Source organism: Aulostomus chinensis, chromosome 4, assembly GCF_037954235.1.
Source record: "Aulostomus chinensis isolate RoL2024-O1b breed Wild chromosome 4, RoL_Achi_v1.0, whole genome shotgun sequence".
Lineage (NCBI taxonomy): Eukaryota > Metazoa > Chordata > Actinopteri > Syngnathiformes > Aulostomidae > Aulostomus > Aulostomus chinensis.
In genome coordinates this window covers 16,686,165-16,706,662 of record NC_141323.1, presented here as the reverse complement: position 1 = coordinate 16,706,662, position 20,498 = coordinate 16,686,165, and the positions used below count along the sequence as shown (strand labels likewise).

At 40.9% G+C, this 20,498-nt stretch overlaps 1 protein-coding gene across 2 annotated transcripts in view; it reads left to right on the top strand.

Moving 5' to 3' along the window:
• cacna1c (calcium channel, voltage-dependent, L type, alpha 1C subunit) overlaps positions 1-20,498 on the top strand; it is a 191,661-nt gene that overhangs the window by 133,606 nt on the left and 37,557 nt on the right. The window contains exons 9-17 of one of the 2 annotated variants that reach the window (XM_086202095.1): positions 3,722-3,809; positions 5,197-5,281; positions 8,627-8,701; positions 10,429-10,497; positions 14,901-14,991; positions 18,408-18,434; positions 19,908-20,068; positions 20,157-20,230; positions 20,305-20,456. In XM_086202095.1, the coding sequence (XP_086058221.1) occupies positions 3,722-3,809; positions 5,197-5,281; positions 8,627-8,701; positions 10,429-10,497; positions 14,901-14,991; positions 18,408-18,434; positions 19,908-20,068; positions 20,157-20,230; positions 20,305-20,456 (822 nt within the window). The remainder of the gene's footprint in view (positions 1-3,721; positions 3,810-5,196; positions 5,282-8,626; positions 8,702-10,428; positions 10,498-14,900; positions 14,992-18,407; positions 18,435-19,907; positions 20,069-20,156; positions 20,231-20,304; positions 20,457-20,498) is intronic. The other variant, XM_086202096.1, reaches the window with a different exon arrangement.

Genomic DNA, 20,498 nt, shown 5'->3' with positions numbered 1-20,498 from the left:
GTAAGGGCAGGGTCAAAGGTCACTTGAGACTAACTTCCCTTTCTCGTGTGTATTCTTTCTCTCTGTCTTTGTTCAGGAGACTTCTATTTCTTTTCTGCTTTCTTGTTTCTAATCTTAAAATGACGAAAAGTTGTGGACAGTATTTCCTCATTAACCGCGTGTATATGTGAGTATGTTTGGAGTATCCAACTGTCGTCAGTACAGGACAGATGGGCATCCTGCCTCTAAGACCTTTTGAATGTTACTGCTTTAGCTTTTAGGCTTTTTTTTGGTCTGCTTTTATGGCCTTTCATTTCTACAATTCTGAAATGGTCAGCTCTCAGTACTGCAACGATAGTACAAAACACTAGCGTCCACTGAAAATTAATGGGAAACATAAGCTAGCCATATACAGTACATACAGACTCCCAATGGATGCAGCCGAATAGACTTCAGATTTTCAAACAGTGAGCTGCTTGCAGTTGGGTTTCATCATTTGGGAATATATAAAAAGCTTCCTCTTAATCGCTGAGCAAACAAATAAATGCTTAAAAACAAACAAAATTATTAAATGTCTATTTATGTTGACATTTTCATCTTCTCAGAAGTAAATAAAGGCTGATTCCCAAAGCACATTTACTACATTGCGGGAACATGTTGCACTGTATGACTCTCACTAAAGAAATAACATGAATCCATCACGACAGAAATGAAAAAAGAAATCATTTTATTAACAAAGGCAGTTGTAAAAAAAAAGAAAAAAAAAAGGTGCTGAAAAGATCAGCCAAACTGCATTTTAACTTCTAAACCATGTCTATATTTATAATAACTGAGCCCCGCCAGCTCATTGGCTATTAAAATGATCATAATTTTAACGATGACAAGGATTTTGGGGGGCGGCATGGCTCGGCGGTAGAGTGGCCGTCTAGCATCCGAAGGGTCGCTGATTCGATCCTCATTTCCCCCGGTGACCATGTCGAAGTATTTTTTGGGGGAGCCGTGTGAAAATGTTTGGCTGAAGTGTGTAAAATCCGTTACTTTCTTCTCATGGTGCTCAACTTGGAAAGGCTACCGGGTTGAAGGGAGTCGAGTGTCCCAACTCTGACTGACTGACCTGAATCTGACACACGACACCCACAATGACGTTGACAGCAGCCGTGTGGGGGAAAATGATAAAGGTCTATCTGGTCCAAACAGCTTTGAGGGTTTGGCTCTCTGACTCTTTGTCTGGCTTCTGACTAATGATGCTGTCAAAACACTACACAACCTGACCTTTTAGCAACTGCTTCCTCCATAGCGAGTGTGTGTGCGGGTCTCGGATTAGTTTAATGACTTAGGGCTAAACAGGAAGTGGAGTGACAGAGCAACAAAGACATCTGATGTGATTGTATGGATTCGATGTAACATGCAAATGGGAATAATGAAAGAGGCGGGGGCATAGAGAACAGGGAGGGAAGACAAGAGGAAAATAAGAAGAACATAGGAAGGTGGGAGTTTTGCTGGTATCAGTGGATAATTGTCTCTCTTACACAATTGCACAGACACAACAACAGATCAATAGGATCGGATCTCCTGCTAACGTTCTGACAAACAAGACAATAGCTGTTTGTCCTGATGCTCATCGATCTGTGTGTGTGTGTGTGTGTGTGTGTGTGTCCGCACCTACAACGGTAATCTAATTTTCACACAGAAATACCTGAAATCACCACAAACTCTTAACACCTCAGTTACATGTTAATATTACAAGCCAGCACCGCAGAAACAAGAGGAAGCCAATCAAGATGCTTTGCTGGATGTGAGGATGGTTTGGGGGGTTTTTTGTGTGTTTTTTTTTGTCGTGGTGGAAGTCATCACTTACTTCTGAAAATGAAATTCGCAGTTAGGGAAAAAAAAAAAAACGTTGCAGGATTTGTCAGTTCATTTACGCTCCGATGTACACATTTGTCTCCTGCTGCGAATTCGTTATTGTTGGTCCTTAAAAAAAGGTCACGATCGACTTTCTATCAGTATTTCTGTTGTACTGCTTCATAATTTGAATACATTTCACCCCACCATCACAGCGTTAAATGTGATTTCGTATGTTTTTTTATGATATAGGTCGTGAAAATTCTGAATCAATGACAATGTAAAGAATTTTGTGACTCTCAAAGGAGGATACAAATGGTATCCATGTGGTTAGGGCCAGGTTAGGAGGGGAGCTTTGGAAGGCATTGCGGAAAGAGTGACGATCTTCCTCTCAGACCCAATACAGGATGCAAACTAAAAACTGTAAATTTACACATGGGTGAAGACAGTGTGAGATGGTGAGGAGAGAGGGAGCGAAAGAAGGATGTTGTATTTTTTTTAACTCACACAAAGGTGATAAAACGCAATACTGTAGTTAGACAGTTTTATATGACACCAGTGGATAGTGGGAATTGAAGGTGTGGGGACAGTCACAAGGGCTTTGGTAGTGGTAGGTGAGAAGGTTAATTACGTAATTTACATATAAATGCTACAAAATATTTAAAAAGCTCCGAATGAAATGTTCACTCATGATTTGAAAGTGTGCGGAGCACAAATAAGGCACATCGCACATCATGAAAGAAGAGCTTGTGGAATCCCGGCGGCTTCTCTATTCTGACCATGACATCAACTGACTTTTTTCTTCTTCTAAATATTCCCAGTTTGCAGGCAGAGTTGGACCTTCAAATATACATTTATGCTCTTTTAAATTGCAACTTTTTAAAGCATTAACCTGACATTTTACCATAATCAGATTGTCCAAACAATCCTAAAATATTATTTTAAATATTTAAGGAATTATCATAAGCTATGGTAAATAAGACGTGTTTATAGTGTACTGGAGAGAGAAGCCGCTGAGGCATCTCTCGGTGTACCTGTTCGTCTTTATTCCGACTGATGTGACCAGAAACTCTGGGTAGTGACCGAAAGAATGAGTTTGCAGATGAAAGGTGAAGAGCTCATTGATGCAGGACGACCTCCATGCAGAGCCACTTCTCTTCCAGTGACATGAGCAAGCTGAGGTGGTACAGCTGGGGTAGAGTGCCCTCTTTGTCTCTCCCTGTGGGGGTGTAAAAAAAACCAAAAACAAATCGCACCTTGGAGGGAACGCAGGGTTAGAACTAGAACACACTACAGGAAGTACTTGTTCTGGGAGCAACCGGGGCCCCGCTGCCATAGAACAGCTACAATAAATGTCTGATATAATAATGTACGTAGAGGAGGAATAGTGGTTTTCATGTGTCTCAAATCTGATTGAGTGAATCAAGCTGAAATTGTCATCATAGCTAATTTTTAAAAATAGTTTTGTACATGGAAGTCTTAAAAATAACCGGTTTCCAGCGGATCCAATTGTATCACATCACTTCTCTTCATGTAAAAGTCTTATTTTTAGAAAGCTCCTGTGTGTCTGTCAGGATCTCTGCTCTCATCTTGCATTTTGCACACTAACATCTTTTTTTCAAAACTTTTCTTCTTCCAACTGGTTTTCCCTCAAAACAAATGTCTTCTTTGTTTTTTTGGAAATGTATCCTTCACAGTTGTATCGCAATACTGGAGCATGATGTTCTTGTTTTTGCAAGACCTTCAGCTGAGATGTTCAGATTGTTTTTTTCCTCCTTCTCTCTCTCTCTCTCTCTCTCTCTCTCTCTCTCTCTCTCTCTCTCTCTCTCTCTCTCTCCCTCTCTCTCTCTCTATTACTCCCTCTACCCCCCATCCCTACATCTTGTTCTCCTCCCAGAGAGTTTTCCAAGGAGAGGGAGAAAGCTAAAGCACGTGGTGACTTCCAGAAACTCAGAGAAAAACAGCAGTTGGAGGAGGATCTCAAGGTAGGCTGCAATGTAACGAGTATTTCAGCAAGGTCCAATATTACTGTCACATCAACAAAGGGAAATTTAAGATTCCCAGATCCCCCTGACTCAGTGAAGAAATCACTGAAGAAATTATTAGAATAACGATGTGAAGCCGTCAGTTTGCAAAGCTACAAAAGTAATTCTGCTTGAAACAAATAAAAAAAAGAGAACCCAACAACACTGCACTGCAACACATGAAACATACTAAATGGTGCTTTTCTAAGGCGAGTGAAATGCCTAAACCAAAATGGTAAGGAGTATGTTTTGATACTCACATAGAAAAATAAGAAAATACTAACTGAACATGAAGCTGCACATTGAGAACTGGAAGATTTTGTTCATAAAGTCTCAAAGAGGCCACAGTATTATCCATTTGGTGATGTATTTATCAATGCTAGTATGTATTAATGGTATAAAAAAGGGGGGGGGGGCAGCATGGTGGTGCAGTGGATAGCACTGTTGCCTCATGGCAAGAAGGTTCTCGGTTCCACTCCTGGCTCAGGCATGGCATCTTTCTGTGTGGAGTCTGCATGTTCTCCCTGTTCCTGTGTGGGTTCTCTCTGGTACTCCAGCTTCCTCCCACAGTCCAAAGACATCAAGAGGGGACGAGGCTGACTGATACTCTAAATTGACTGTAGGTGTGACTGTGAGAGTGAATGGTTGTTTGTCTCTATGTGTTGGCCCTGTGATAGACTGGCGTCCAGGGTGAACCCTGCCTTTCGCCTGAAAGCCGCTAGGATAGGCTCCAGCCCCCCCCCCCCCCCCCGCGACCCTTAACAGGATAAGCGGAAGAAAATGAATGGATGAATGGATGGTTTTAAAAAAAAAAAACCTTAGTTAGAGCTCTGCAGGCCATGAATCCCGCCACTTTTGTCACAGTCAGTTAAGGGTCATTCAGGCTCCTCCTCTCTTTCTAAACAAAGCCCACTGTGTTGTGACGGTCAGCAGCTGAGGGTGTACGGGAAATGTGGCGTTCATTACCAAAACCTGAGTTTGCCTCCTACAGCAGTAGGAACTTGAAACACCCCTGCGGATGAGGGCATTCATGACGAAAGATGCAGTGCTGGTTACAATTTCAATTAAGCCCCTTGTGATGCGTTAAGGGGCATCAAATCTGAACAGCACATTTAACACAAGTCAAAAGTGTAAGCTCACAGTGACAGGGTTTTTTATTTTGTGTTTGTAGACACATCATACATGCATGTGTATACATAAGTGAAAGTGGGATTTTCATAATAATGATCCTCGAAAACATCCATTCAGTCTTTCAATTCTTTAAGAGGTGCCAGATGGTTCTATTTTATTTTTTATTTCACATCAAATATTTCGTTGCTGTCACTGACCAATCTTCATGTGAATGTAGGGCTACTTAGACTGGATCACTCAGGCTGAAGACATCGACCCAGAGAATGAAGAGGAGGGCATGGATGATGACAAACCCAGAAACCGTGAGTGTTTCAACATGTGTGTTTTGCCTTTTGTAAAGCGATGACTAGTGCGCTCCTGGAGGATGACTATGTATACAGTGTGTGCGGGTTATTCATGAGTTGTTGCATGTTGCATTGGCTCTTCTAGTCTTTGTTTTGGGGGGGGGGGGGTTGGTGTAACAAAAAGAGAGTTGGCATGATTGTTTTTGTATCTGGAGCTTTTTGCTTTTTGTGGTTTGTGTACTTTTTTATTGAGGCTGGAAGCTCATAGTCAGTGAGTGAACAACTGACAAAGTGACCGACTGACTGACCACGAGATAAAAAATTCTGCTTGTTTTGGCTGAGAATCCTCCTGAGATTTAAAACCTGTTTATTTGAATGTGTCAAACGGCAGCTAATAGCTTCTGGGCACGCAATCACACAACAAACACACCAATTTATGCAAACACACAATTGTACTGTAGGTATATATACCCATAGGAATGCTTGTGTTCTGAAAATCTCTACACATGTCTCTAAGAATAAGCTCCCTTTCCCAGGGTGGTGAGACTACATCATTGTCCTCTTTTAGCCTGGAGGTTTGAACTCAGTGATATTAAATAGAACCCAAGATGGATGGTTGGAAAGAGATGCAGGGATTGTGTGTCTGCACTATTTTTGTTTATTTACTGGTCAGCACGTACGCCACAGTAAAGTATTTCATTCAGGCGTAGTGCTCAAATCGGACGTCTTCTCACGTCTGACTACAGAAAAACCTGCAGCGGTGAAGCAGAGCTGCACACAAACCGGCTCATCCTCTTTTTGAGGAACACTAGTGAAGTAAAAGAGTAAGTGTAATAAGTGAATCTCACTAAATTAAAGTGGTCGAATGAGCAATGACTCAACTGACATGAAAACATTGGCTCTCCCCTGTGGCGAATCCATGACAAATTTACTCGTTTTTCAGCCGATCACTACGGGGGTAAAAAAACACATCAGCAGTGTCTTGAGTTATTGGCTCATGGACGGTTAAACAAGTGTGCGCCCCCTGCCCCTTTTCTACAATTATATTATCTATAATTCACAAACAAACTATTGAGTTGATTGCCGGGGAAAACACAAGAGAATGAGCCTAATCATAATTATGTTCCTGTTTCTCTTGTATTTGTTCCTACACAAAGCGAAATGAGTCAAATCAGAAAATCCTGTGGTGCGAATAGGTTTTTAATGCACTGGTGTTTTGAAGTCGAGCTTAAATTTGCATAAGCGCAAGAAATAAACAAGAAGAAGATAAATATGCGGCGTTTGCAAATCACCCTCACTGTCAGGCAGCGCATCCAGTTGCATTTGGGTGTTGTACAGTGAGCTATACAGTGCATGTATTAACGCTCACTATTAAAAGCTTACTACCTGCTGTTTCTCAGCAGTCGCCTGCCCGTCTACTGCTGGGCTAAACTATTGATGTAGCGGTCGTATCTCACCGTGGTACTGTACAGCCCCGATCATCTAAATTAATAGTTGGACGTATGCTGACGTGAAATGAGGGCGTTCTGTCAGAGAGTAACACTTCTCAGTAAGACAGCTGCTAGATGTTATTTTGTGCATCACATATTTGGATGTTGTTCGAATTGAATTGGTTCTTGTTGAGGAACATATTTCGCGACAGTTTTTGTTGACGATGCAGCAGCGACTTCTTTCAGTCTCATTCTGAATCATTAACATTTCATAGCATCAATGCGAGTTGGCTTTGGTATGTTTTCAAGAACAATCAAGGTTTGATCTGCAGGGGTGAAAGTGGCTTAAAAGTCTTGCCGGAACTGTTCTCTGTGCCCAAAGGGCGCGGGGCAAGTCCATTCATTGTGTACAGTATGTGGGCGCGCTGTGACGTCAGATGAGCGCAAACCAAGCCCAGCAACTCGGTAGCGCTGCGCGTGCTTGCTTGCTCCCTACCCCGCGCAGCGCTTCACGTCTGCCACGTTCAGTGTGAAACCGCCTTCAGATGTCATTTTCTTTACTTAATATGGGATTTTGACAGCTCCCTCCTCCTCCTTTTTTTAACAGAACTCCGTTCCGGCCGTGAATATTTTACCGGAACTGAGTTCCACCCCGTTCCGACTCACTTTCACCCCTGTTGATCTGACAAATGGGAACAACTTATTATTGTTTGACCAAATAATTTAAAATCTGTGTTTAAGCCCATAGGTTGTCAAGATATACAAGTACTGACGATAATTGATGTTTAAAACTAGTGATATTAATAATACACATATGCTAATATTACAAAATAAACCATAACTATTTGGTTCGCATGCCATCATAATGGGTGGTGGGATGCAGACTCTGCATTTCACTCCACTTTTGAAGATAATTCACTTACCAAAATTGACATAAAATAAGCAATAATCTAGTTAAGATTATTTTGACTGATAGCAATGTAATTGATCATTTCTTCAAATTTTTGAAAGATCCTTGAATATCCTCAATCATTTTGTTTTTGTTGTAAGGTTTTTCCAAATGAAACTGGGAGCATATTCTGCAGAGGAACACAACACAAACACATACAGTATTACAGCTGTGACTTGGCTGAAAGATTCAGCCCATTAATTTTTAATAACGTACACAACGTAGATTCAGATGATCGATACTTGTGATCCACAGCTCTGTTTAAAAAAGATCAATCATCCCTCCGTTTGTGAATATCAAGTTCTCTCTACCTCCCTCTCCCTCCCTCCCTCTCTACTTCTATGGATCCTCCTCTCAGAAGATGAATGGGGGCAGTTTGTCCCCACTGCCAGGACATTTTGCATAGACTCTGCACACACACGCGCGCGCACACACACACACACACACACACAAACACATGTCCTAAGAAGGGATGGGAGACTGAGAGCAGATAAAAAGAGAGAGAGAGAGAGAAAGAGGAATCTGGGACAGAGAACCAAGTGGATTTCACATCATGAACAAGTCACAGTTGTGACCACACACACACACACACACACACACACACACACACACACACACACACACACATACACATCCAGCTTTATATGTCAATCTATCATGCCATCTTTGCATGACACACTACAGAGGCCAGTTGTTGACATGTGTGGTGTGATTGATGTGTTTGTATGAAGACACACATAAAGAGCGCGTATGGTTGTTTTTCGTGGTCATTAACTTTATTTTGTCAGCTGTTGTGCGTAACAACTCGTATGCGATTTGAGAGAGTGTCAATATGGTGGAGCACCAACATGCACTTTTATTTGATGATGCCATGAATATTGTGTGTGTGTGTGTGTGTGCATCTCGCATGCGCTCACCTTCTGCCATCTTGTTCTTGCATGCTGTCATCTTGTTTTGGCGCACTGCCGCTGCTGTCTGTGGTAGGAGTGTCTCCAGCCCGCCAGGGTAAGAAGGCCAGTAAGCTTGCCTGGTTCAGTCACTCCACTGACTCGCAAGATGGTATGTGTGCGTCTCCGCGCCTTGTGCGTTTGTGACACGTGTTTGTGTAACTGGTTTGTTATCACACATGCTTGCAAAGTTTCATAGTAGATGATCTTCAAGATAATCTCTCAGGACAAATTAAGTGGTTTTATTAACCAGCCTATCCTAGAAATCAAACCTTACATCAGTATTAAAACATCTTTGTCATTCTGTTGCATGTTACATTGTGAACGCCATGTGAGATCTGGCATTAAACATTTTTTTTTCCATGTTGGCTGCACTCATTAAATAATTCCAGTCAATCAGATTGAGCTTTATTTGTTGTCAAACATACCCAGGATTTGGCATCGAAAAGGCTCCCGCTCGCCATTTGTTATCAGTAATGATCATACATATTTGTTCATCTCATCACTTCCTGTGTGCTCATAGCTTTCATGTGTCTTTTTTGTCTCTTTTCTTTAAGATTGTCCAGCAGCGTGTTTTTCATAAAAAATAAAAAAAGCTAATTTCTATAGTCTTTGTTTGATTTAGGTTTAGTCGTTATGGTTGGTGTCCAGGAATTGAATGTAAGTCTATGTAAATATTCCCGAAGTGTGTGTGTGTGTGTGTGTGTGTGTGTGTGTGTGTGTGTGTTAATAAGCTTTTAATATTACCTTGAAAGCCTTGTTTCATATTTCGTTGGCATCTGCTGTTTAATCAAAGCTTTAACAAATCCTGAAATATATCGCAATACTTCTTCTTGCAGTACATTACACATACCAATACTGACATGTGTAATGTACTGCAAGAAGAAGTATTGCAGTACATTACACATACCAATACTGATATTTTTTATCAAACCCCCAAAGGTTACTATTGCAGATACTGTTAAATCGATCATGATCAGGATATATCGTGACTTGCTCAGCCCTACCATTTCTAGTCATCGTACGATCATCTCCTACTGTACATGAGTCTTTCCAGGTGTGTGAATACTTGATGTTCGCTTGTGTGTGTGTGTGTGTGTATTTGTTGTATTAATGTCAGCTACTGCACTGGGTGACTTGTAATTATTAGAATGACATACTTGTGAATCACTGAAGAAATGAGCAGAATTGTACAATGGAATGACTCCACTTATGGTCGAGCCTGCCGATGAATGCTCACCAAGATGTGATTGGTGTGAAAACCACAGAGTGAAGAGGACAAACAATAGCTGTTGTGTTTTTCAGGAGGAAGGCCAGCGCATGAAACCAGTACATATATTTGGAGAATTTTTGAATAGTGACTTCTTTCTCCCTCCCTCCCTCTCTCTCTCTTTCTCTCTCTCCCCCTCTTTTTTCTGTCCTGTTTACCAGTTTGCATTTATTAATACAAGAGAAATGTCAGGTTCCAGTTGAGATTTGATGGGAGGTCTTGCTAAACGGTAAAAGCTTTTTATGGCTTTTTTTGTTTATGCATCTGTACAACAGCTGTAGGAATTAAATGAGGTATGACAGTAACGAGGGAGCATCACGCTTGCCGGAGGAATCCAAAAAAATGTTTTGCAACAGGTTCTGAGCTGCATCACAGCTGCTCTGAGTAGACTACATGCAATTACCTGTTTGTTTTTTCAGTGTGTGTGTGTGTGTGTGTGTGTGTGTACACATCGCTGTATTTGTGCTGACAGTGCATGCTCATGTGTATATCCTTGTGTGTGTGTGTGTGTGTGTGTGTTTGTGTGTGTGTGTGTGTGTGTCTTGCTGAGCCGTGCTCTTTATCCCCAGGTAAGAGCCGTCGTTTTCAGTCTCTGCGTGGAGCCGTGAAGAAAAATGCTGCTTTCCTTCGTAAGGCGTGTGCGTCTGTCTGCATGGGCCAACAGTAGTTAAAGATTTACTTGGAAATATGATTCTGGACATGCAAGTGATCTGCATCCTTTTTTTTTCTCCCTTATTTACCCCCTCGCTATAGTTTAATCTCACTCTCCTCTCCCCTGCATTGGAGTGCGCATCTTTTTCTGTCCTCTCGGGAGCTTGAAAGGTGGGCATTGGCTGCCTCTCTGCTAAGGCAGGAGAACTTAACTACCAAATACAACCAATGCTGCTAGCAATATTGCATTAACCCTTTAGCATTTTATTGAAGTACAGCGGAAATATCTCAAATATTACTGTATTAAGAGGCAGCCACTGTTCTCCTCTGTAGTTTCTTAGGAAACAAAACGGTTCGCACCTGCCTGAAATATTTGAAAGGGAAAAACGAGAAGACTGTGTCATCCCATAGAACTACCTGATTGTACATGAAAATTAGAGTTTGTAGTATTTGTGATGGCACAGTTATCTGTTTGTTGTTTTTCTTGATTCCTCACCCTAAAATCCCTATGCACCGACTTTAGTCATGATAAGGAGAAACATAAGCTTATGTTTTGAATCTCAGCTCCCCCCCCCCCTTTTTTTTTTCTTACACACTTGCTATTCGACATTTGTCACATTATTAGTGAACATGCTAAAAAAGCCTTTTGGAGGTGGTCCCTCATAATGTGGCAGTTGCCGAGTTACGAAGAAAAAAATACTTCATTTCAAAATCCATAAATTGCATAAAATACGAGAGAACTGCTTGAAAACCTGACAGTCTGGGGTATTGAGACAAGGATCTAAACACTGTAACTTCATTTTCTGTTAGTTTGAGGTTTCTTTTATTAAATTTTGACTACACGTATGTATGAAAACCCCCAAAAATGCACTAAATTTCAATCAACATTTGAGTACAGCCACAAGTAGCGCACATACTGTCATTATATCGTGACTCCAGTTCAATATACTATGATTCTGGTTATTTTTGACAACGAAACGAATGAGTCGTTGGTCCAGTGTCCCTTCCCTTTCCCTCCTTCCTTCCCTCCTCTCCTCTGCATCTCAGGTCTTTGGGGTTTGCTCTAACTATAGAAATTAAACTAGTTCAGAGCTCCATAGAGAAGAAAGCACCAGGCTGGTTATATATTTGAAAGGCTTTAGCCTCAGGAGAGACCAGAGGGTCCATAGTGCTTTAACTAAGTAGCCTAGCAGCAGGTGTCACATGAAGGTAGACGGTGTAACACACATGCTCACGTCAGTGGAATCTTCCAGGTTATCAACCTCATGCACAGTTAAAGCGTTATTATTGACTTTCCAGTGGCAAATTATATCTAAAAATGTTGCCTCTGATTGCTACATCACTGTTTGTTTATTGATTCATTTATTTCATGTACAGCAATTCAAACCAAAACACAATTCACTTTACAAATTCCAAGTTTGAAAAGGCACAAGAAGAAAAAAAAAAACCTTTCCATGTGACGCGGAAATCCTGCCGTGTAAACTGGGTCGTCATATACAGCAAAAAGTTTCAAAATGTTCTACGTTATTGGTTAAGCTGTTTGGTTGGGTTTTCTCTCAAGATTGGGAATGAGGACTGGTTTAATGAGCGTTGCTCACCTGCGTGCTTAGAGACACTTTGCTTGCTTTTCTTCTCTCTGCCGTTAAGAAGCAGTAGCAGATGTACTCACTTTCACTGGAGGCGTCAAGGCCCATACTTAAAGTACCGGTATATGTTCAGGGTAATTTGTCTGTTCAATTGCGTATTTCTAGATTTTCCATAAGCAAATCAGCATGAAACGCTATTGAAAGTGGAATGAAAGAGGAGCCATTTGGTTTTGAGAAATAATTTCTAACAGACTGGTTTGGGGTTTTTTTTGGGGTGTGGGGGGGGGGGGGTGGGTTCCTTTGGCAAGGAAAGGCTTTTTCTTTTTTAAACAGTGGATTTCTTATTTTAACACAAGAAGCATCAAGATTCATATGCAGTGTCTGACTCTGGTACCCAGAGGGTGTTACAATAAGTGTTTGAGGTGACAGTGAGGGGAGCGCAGCTTATTCCCGCTGGCAAGCCGAGACTGACAGAAGCAATAAAAAGCAATGTATCACTTCATCTGAGTCTCTCAACTGGCCATCCCCACATTTGTCTCTCTCAGTCACTGCCTCTGTTCGTACCTCCTTCAAAGCTTCCTTTACCCCCTCATGCCACTTAACTATTCTCTAGTCAATTCTTCTCTATTTGTTCCACCTCTCCATACACTCATCCTTTCTTTACCTGAATCCTCCCTGTAATCATCCCTCCAATTTTACCAATCCTAACAGCCGTTTTTAAGTAAGGACTAAGTGACACATTTGCGGCGTCCTTGTAACTTTAAAAACAAAGCAGGCTTTTGAGTAAGGAATTAATTTGTATTGACAGAAATCCATCCAAAGCTCTCACAGCTTGATGAAAGTTTAGAAGGCTGAATTAAAAAAAAAAAGCAACCCTAGGCTACAAATGAGCTTCCAATATCCCCCGCAATGTTTGCAGACGAAAGCCCACTATCTACATCATGTTTTGTTTTTTTAATCTCTCTGTGAGCTATGAAGTCACAATAGGGTTTTGTTAAGATTTAATTCACCCGGAGTTAAGCAACAACTCATCTTAGAAGTTGAAAATCCACCCCACTGGTTCAGTCCCAGGATGCCTAACCAGTAAATATTGCTAGTATAGTGTCAACTATTGTGGTGTATAATTAGTTCAGGCAGTCAGTACAAAAATAGAAAAAGCTTTTATTGACTCAAGGATACTTGTGAAACAGTGTGAATCCCTACTTCTCAACAGGCGATTTTAATTAGTGCGTACACCGGGGTAAGATATAATCATTTCTACATGATTAAGCTGTTTTAATACCAACTAAGCAGATGTGTGGAACTGTCAGACCTGTAGAGCATAAAGAGAATCAGATATTTCAAGATTCCCCGCAATAAATGGATGAAGTTTTTATCCGTAAAAACAATGTGGCATTTCATAAAATATGGCCAGAGTGATATATTTGATTTTACAAAAAGAAAGTATTAAACAGCGAAGTTGAGTTTGTAGAGCTTTAAAATCACAAGCTTGTGTTTGTATTTAGTTAATATCAAATTCCACCTTGGACAAGTTATTTTTTTACTTGTCAGTGTGGTGTTTGACATGCGTGAAGAAAAGCTAGGAACATAATGAAGACAAACTCAGACACCGATTCAGTAGTGAGGTTTGGTTTTCTTTGCTTTCTGTAACACTTGCATGCTAAGGCCAAACGAGGGTTATCAGAGAAACCAGGTTTTGTATTGTTACTGACTCCCCTCTATTTCTTCATAAACAGATAAATTCTGTTTTCAGTTGCAAAGTAGCATGTTTGGCAGAGCTTGCGTGTAGGACCAAGGTTTAGCAACGTTTAGCAACACACCCTGCTAGCTCATATTAGCTATTAGCATTAAAGAGCGAAAGCTACATGAAATACACTACCATTCTAGCACCCTGTGCAGTTATTTGGAATATTTACAGATTTACGTATGTTACACTCAGTTTCTTTGATATTAATGCAACCCAGAATGACATTAGCTAGCAAAAAAAAAAAAAAAAAAAAAAAAGCAGCAGGTAGTATGTGTTTGATGACCATTGGTGAACAGGTAAAGACTGAGACGCAGACATGGGGGACAGCACGATGGAGGTGGGTTGAACACAGGCAGGGACTACTTTAATACCAATAGATCTGCACGAACTAAATGAAGATGTAGAGTAACATCGAAGGGTTAATAAAAACAACAGCAACAACAACAAACAACTTAGACATCAAACAACCACAACACTACAGAAGCCCAGGAGGGGAAATGCTGGTGCTTTTTTTGGACTGAATAAATCAATGACAGCGCAGAATAGCACGTACAGAAGGACAGACACGATGAACAAGAAGAATGTGTGGAGTCACAAGAGGCATCCTTATGTTCCCACATATTTGCCAATCTAGTCAAAGGTTTCAGTCCAAAAATGGCAGCGAATGAACCAGCGCTGGGGTCCTCCTTCGATACTCGCAATAAAACCATACAAGCAATGAGGGAGTTTGACATCTTCGAAATTAAAACAATTGCTGTAATCCAAAATACACATCAGACATTTGCTCTTGTTTGGGCCTTGGCCATGTAACATATAAGAATATTTTCCTTGTGAAATATATAATTTTGAATATAAAATGAAATCAAAATGATAATGCAAGGAATGAGTCTTTGTGTCTCGTGAAGGTGCTCATCTCGTAGAGGACTGGGCGTATTTGGTCGCTGTAGCAGCGCAGTTGTAAAATACATAAGCAGCAATAAAGTTAAAAAAAACAGTACGGGGTGTGGTTAAGGTATGCAATTTGTTAATCTACCTTTCTTTTTCTGTCATTTCTTAGTGAGCATGCCGGCTAGTGAGAATGAATCGGTCAACACGGATAACGTCCCCGGGGGAGACGTGGAGGGAGAAACCTGCTGTACTCGGCTTGCGTAAGTACCTCACCCTATCGGAGACCTCCTCCTCCTCCTCCTTTTCTCTCAACTCTCTCAGTCACCCTCTGTCAATCCCAAGGATTAACTCTAGCCCGCATCTTTCCTGTATCAGTACCTCAGAGTTAACCATGGTGCAGGTTATTTGTGTAGTCTGATCCCGGCGTTAGATTCGCGGAGTGTGCAGTGATCTGAGCGGTCCAGAGGTGAAGTAGGGCTGCAGGACTTCTGAGAGCCTTAGAGGTAGTATTTTGAATTGGATTCTGGACTTTTTGCTGAACCACTTTGGGGGTGCCGGGATAGATGTGATGTGGGCACTTCGGGTGGTTTTGGTTAATAGCGCGGCTGTATTATTTTGAAGAGAATGGAGACATGCAGGAGACAAACAGCAGACTAATCAAGGTTGTACACTGTAAGATTTCACAGAACCTTCAAATATTGGATATGAGGAAATGCTGATTTTTCTTTTTTAAGAATATTTGCTGTTGTGTCATTTTATCTATGAAGTGCTTTTTTATTGGTCCATCTTTTTTTTGCTGTTGTTTTTTTCAGGAAACATTGTGTAAGTTAATTAAATGAGTAGCAGAGGAATTTGCCCTAAAACCCAGAAGTAAGTTAGCATTGCTGAATGTCTGGTTCCTTCACCTGAAATGAGGCCAGCGGTTCACACAAGAACATTCTCTTCTGTATGTCATTTTTTTGAGGAGTGAGTGTCTGAAAAATGGCGGTTGCTGACAAGTGGGTAAACGGGACAGAGAACAGAAAGTCAGCATAGCAGAGAAAATTGTTGTGGCGACGTTGAAATCGTGCATCCGTGGCTGTAATTAGCATAATGTTAGCTTCGTACCCCGAACAACTCTGTATAAAAATCCCTTTGGATTTTGATTGAGGGAGCTCACAGTGATGCTAACTTCTGAGTTGGGCTACGAGAACGCGTCATCACTGCAGCACTCCAGGAAGCCCAAGCACCACTTGACCCAACAAGGAAAACTGTTTTTTGTTTTTTTTGACAATCAGTTGCTGAGGAGTGTATCAATCCTAGCTCATCTACTAGTGAGGGATCCTTTAATCCTCACCCCCCCCCCCCCCCTTTCTCTTCACCAGCGAAGTGCTCCCCACCTCCCCTGTGGGAGCTCATGAACAGTTGACTCACTTGCTCTATCCTTTTTTCCTTTTCCTTCTCTCTTATTCACACAAGTGCAATGCTTTCTTTCTTACACACAAAGTCACGCAGGAGCCCAGCTGGCCCACTAAAACGGGGCCGAAGGAAACGCACCTACACGCAAAAAAAAAACGGTTCACAACACACAAGAATACATAAAAACCAACAACACAACTAAACAAAAACAAAAAAAAACCCCAACAACTTAAACGGAAAAGTGAAGGAGAGGGATAGTAAAATCCAGGGGCACATTTTGATGGCACACTGTTGTTTATTCATACTCTCGCTGTCCATCTGTTACTCTGTCTTCATTTTGCTGTTTGTGTTTATTCGTCGCACCAAAACAACTCAAAACAAAGGATTTGTCATCTCCTGATCGTAAGAAAGTGCAGGAAACTGAACACACGTTGCCACATATGTACGTAATAAAGACACTCCCGTTGGTTTAACGCTTATTTTACGTTAAAAACGGCACATCAATAGAAGTCTTTTAATGCCGTTTGAATTATATAATCCTTTTTTTGCCTTTTAGATATACCAGAGCATATTTTTCTCATTCTGTGTTATAAAACAGCTGCCGAAGAAATCTTTCATTGGTTTTAAAAATTCACTTAAAAAGGAGTAGGTCTGCTCTTCACTATCAATACCCCTTTTTATTACAGGAATTTGTTCCTGCAGTTGAGTTTAGTTCAGCATAATCGTCTATCCAGAATCAAACGATTACAAAACCTTGCGAGGGCTAGAAATACGAGCCCTCCTCCGAGAGACTGCTCAAGTTTGACTTAGGGGCATTTGCAGGCACTATTATGGAGATAAGACTTCTCAGTATTTGTCAGTTCTTCTCCCCATCGCTATGGAGACGGACCTTGGGCTAGGGAAGCGACTCAAGCGTCTGCTGATCTTTATAATCGAGACGGACACACGGAGAGAAGAGGCGCTTGTTCTTGTCAGCTTCCATATCCAGCCAGTCAGTCATTTTAGTCCTCGCTTCAGTCAGCGAGTCATTTCGTCGCCTCAGTCAGTCACCTCACCTGCTTTTATAAACAAAATCAGTGGGAACAGATGGCGGGCTTTTACCGCTGCGTTTTCTTCAGATATATTGAATGATTTCAAGATTATAGAATGACTTGTATCATCTGCTTTGATGTAACTAAACAAAGGATTTGAAGCCTAATTAAAGAAGCTTTGTAGATGAGACACCGGACCCTGCTTTATTTATTATTTATGCTATTTATCAGCTAAAGAAGTTGGAATATAAAGACACGGATAGATCCAACCACTGGTCCGATTATTTTTATGCTTCTCACTTACCGTCTTCTCTTTGCTTCTCCTGACTTCTTTTCTCTACACTTTTCTACTTTTTCCCTCTCTTGACTTCTCTTCTCAATTTTCTTTTCTTCTTTTCATTTCTTTTCTCTTTTCACCATTCTTCTCATCGCTCCTCTTTTCTTTTCACTTTTCTTGTCTTCTCTTCAGTCTTGTTACTTTCTTCTCCTCACTCCCCCCCATTTTTCTCTTTTCTTCTTTAACTTTCATTCCCGTTTTTCTCACTTTTCTCGACATTCTATAAACTTCTCGTTTTCGTCTCCTACTTTCGCTTTTCTCGTCACTTCGCTTTAATTTTCTTTTTTCTTTTTCTCCTCACTTTTCTTTTCTCTCTTGTCTTTTCATTTCTTGTCTCTTCTCTCCTCTCCCGTCTTTTTCTTCATCTTTCTTCTCTTCTCTTCTCTTCTCTTCTGTCTTTCCAGTCCACCATGGCCTCTTGTCCTCAGTTCTGTTTGTACATCTCACTGTTACAGTGGTGAACAATCAACAGACTTGTTTTTTTTCCTAAGTAAATCATCTCATCATTGTTGATCTGATGAAGTATTTTTCTTCTTTTGACTGGATGCCACTGTCTACATGTTTGCAGGGGGTGATTTGGCCAAAAACAAAGACAATTTTGATTTATTGTACCCAAAATCTGTTGCCAGTGGGTGCATTTAAAGTAGGTTCCATGATCATCTTACAGTTGTGTGGAGAAATATGTGTGTATTTCGACTCGGAATTTCAACTAGCAAATGTTAAAAGAAAAATTTTGCTGCAAAAGTTGAGGGAATGCACGTAAGGTGATCAGGGAGCTTATTTTGTAAAACATTTGTGCTTATGAGGGAAGTGTTCTATCCCTCTCAAATCCCCCTTCACGTTGTGTTCCTGTCTATATGTGTGTTATGTGTGTGTGTGTGTATAATCCATTTTGTTTTCTGTGTTCCAGAAATAGGATCTCCAAATCCAAGTTCAGGTTAGTACATGTTGTTTACCATAGTCCTGTAACTCACCTGCTCTGGTGTTTGTTCGTGTTTGTGCGTGTGTGCGTGCGCAAGACGGTCATGTAAAAATGAAACTTCAGTGTTCGTCAGACACACGCACAAAAAAAACAACAACAAAAAAAACAACTGTTCAGGTCGACCGTGAGAGTGCATGTCGGCTTGTGTTGTCTTGTGAGTCGTGTCTCATGTAACAAGTCAGCGTGCGCATCATGGCAGAAGCCGCCACGTGCCATCATGAAACAGCTCACGCGCACACACACACACACACACACACACACACACACAGGAGTATATTTTGGAAGAGAGAACAGACACACAGCCGGCACCCAAACACATCTGTTGGTTAAAGGTCAAATTGTAGTCTGGGTTTACTTCATTGTTAGAAAATTAAACCCGTAAAAATAGTAGTATAATGTTTGTCTTGGCTGGATCAGAATACTTTTTTTTTTTAAGCCAATTTGTTTTAAGGCAGCTTACTATTAAGTAATTATTATCACCCCATTAACTTCTAAGGTCATTTGGGACAAATTCTTGTAACTGCATGTTGCCACTTTAGCATCGTGCTAATCCTGCACTAGTAGCTGAGGTGTGTTCCTAACATTTACATATAGAACATTTATGTGAGGGTATTAATCATAGAAAAGTGACATTTATGCTCTCCTGCCTCAGTGGTTTGAACAACAAAAACTTTTTTTTCTTTTTTTTTTTACAGAGAAGGAGGACAGTTATTAGAATACGTCTGTAAAATCACTGGTACATGGTTTAAAAAAAAAAAAAAAGAAAAGCTTTTACACTTTGTAGACTGGTTCATATTGATTTAACAGTGAGGTGTGAATTTGGCAATTACCAGGAACTAACTTCTTTTGGTTCAACAGTAGCGGGCAAAAAAAAATTACAAAGCAGCATAAAACTGAAATATATGTTGCATTGTGTCAAGAAAATGTTTTTCTACCACTAAAATGAAGTACTTTTTTTCTGAAGCATGCATTTCCTTTGAAGTGTAAATCACACTATAACACATTTCATTTAAAATTTGTGCCTTCAATCATTACTTTCTTCTCCTTTTTTTTTTTCTTCTTAAATGGTGCATATCTCATTGTGCAGCAAAGCACCTCATGTCGGCTTCTCTTCGGTGTGAAACGTCTTTGAGGATGACTAACTCTGTCCCACAGCTCAAACAACAGGCAACCACGGCCCCAGGGGTGATGTCATCACTACTCTCTGGACGAACTGACTTATTTTATTTCTCTTCTCTCTCTTCTACCTTTTCTTCACGTCTTTGGGTTATTGTTTTTCATTTCTTCTCTTTTTGGGCTCTGGTCTTCTCTCTTCTTTTCTCACCATCTCTCTCTACATCCTTTCTCCTTCCCTGTTTCTCTCCAATTCTTCCGCCATCTTTTTTTTTTTTCCCCCTCTCTATACCTACCAACCTTCTCTCTTCTCAGTCGGTATTCCAGGAGGTGGAACAGGCTCTGCAGGAGGAAGTGTCGAGCGGCGGTCAAATCGCAGGTTTTCTACTGGTTGGTCATCTTCCTGGTTTTTCTCAACACTCTGACCATCGCCTCAGAACATCACCAGCAGCCTCAGTGGTTAACGGATGTACAAGGTATTCGAGCTCGGTGCTACACCAACTTTCCAGCTTCTCTCCTGTCTCTAATTTTTCTCTCTCTTCCTCTCTTGTGTCTTCTCCTCAGACATAGCCAATAAAGTGTTGTTAGCACTCTTCACCGGTGAGATGCTGCTGAAGATGTACAGTCTGGGTCTACAGGTAATGGGACTTACTTTTCAAATTTAGTTGAAAGCAGTTCAACTTTTTACATTTTCACACCTTTCTCTCTGCAGGCGTACTTCGTTTCGCTCTTCAACCGCTTCGATAGTTTTGTTGTATGCGGGGGAATCCTTGAGACCATCCTGGTGGAAACGAAGATCATGTCTCCTCTCGGGATCTCGGTGCTGCGTTGTGTACGCTTGCTACGAATTTTCAAAATAACCAGGTAATTGAAGATACTGTTATCAGAGATGGTGGGAGATGACAT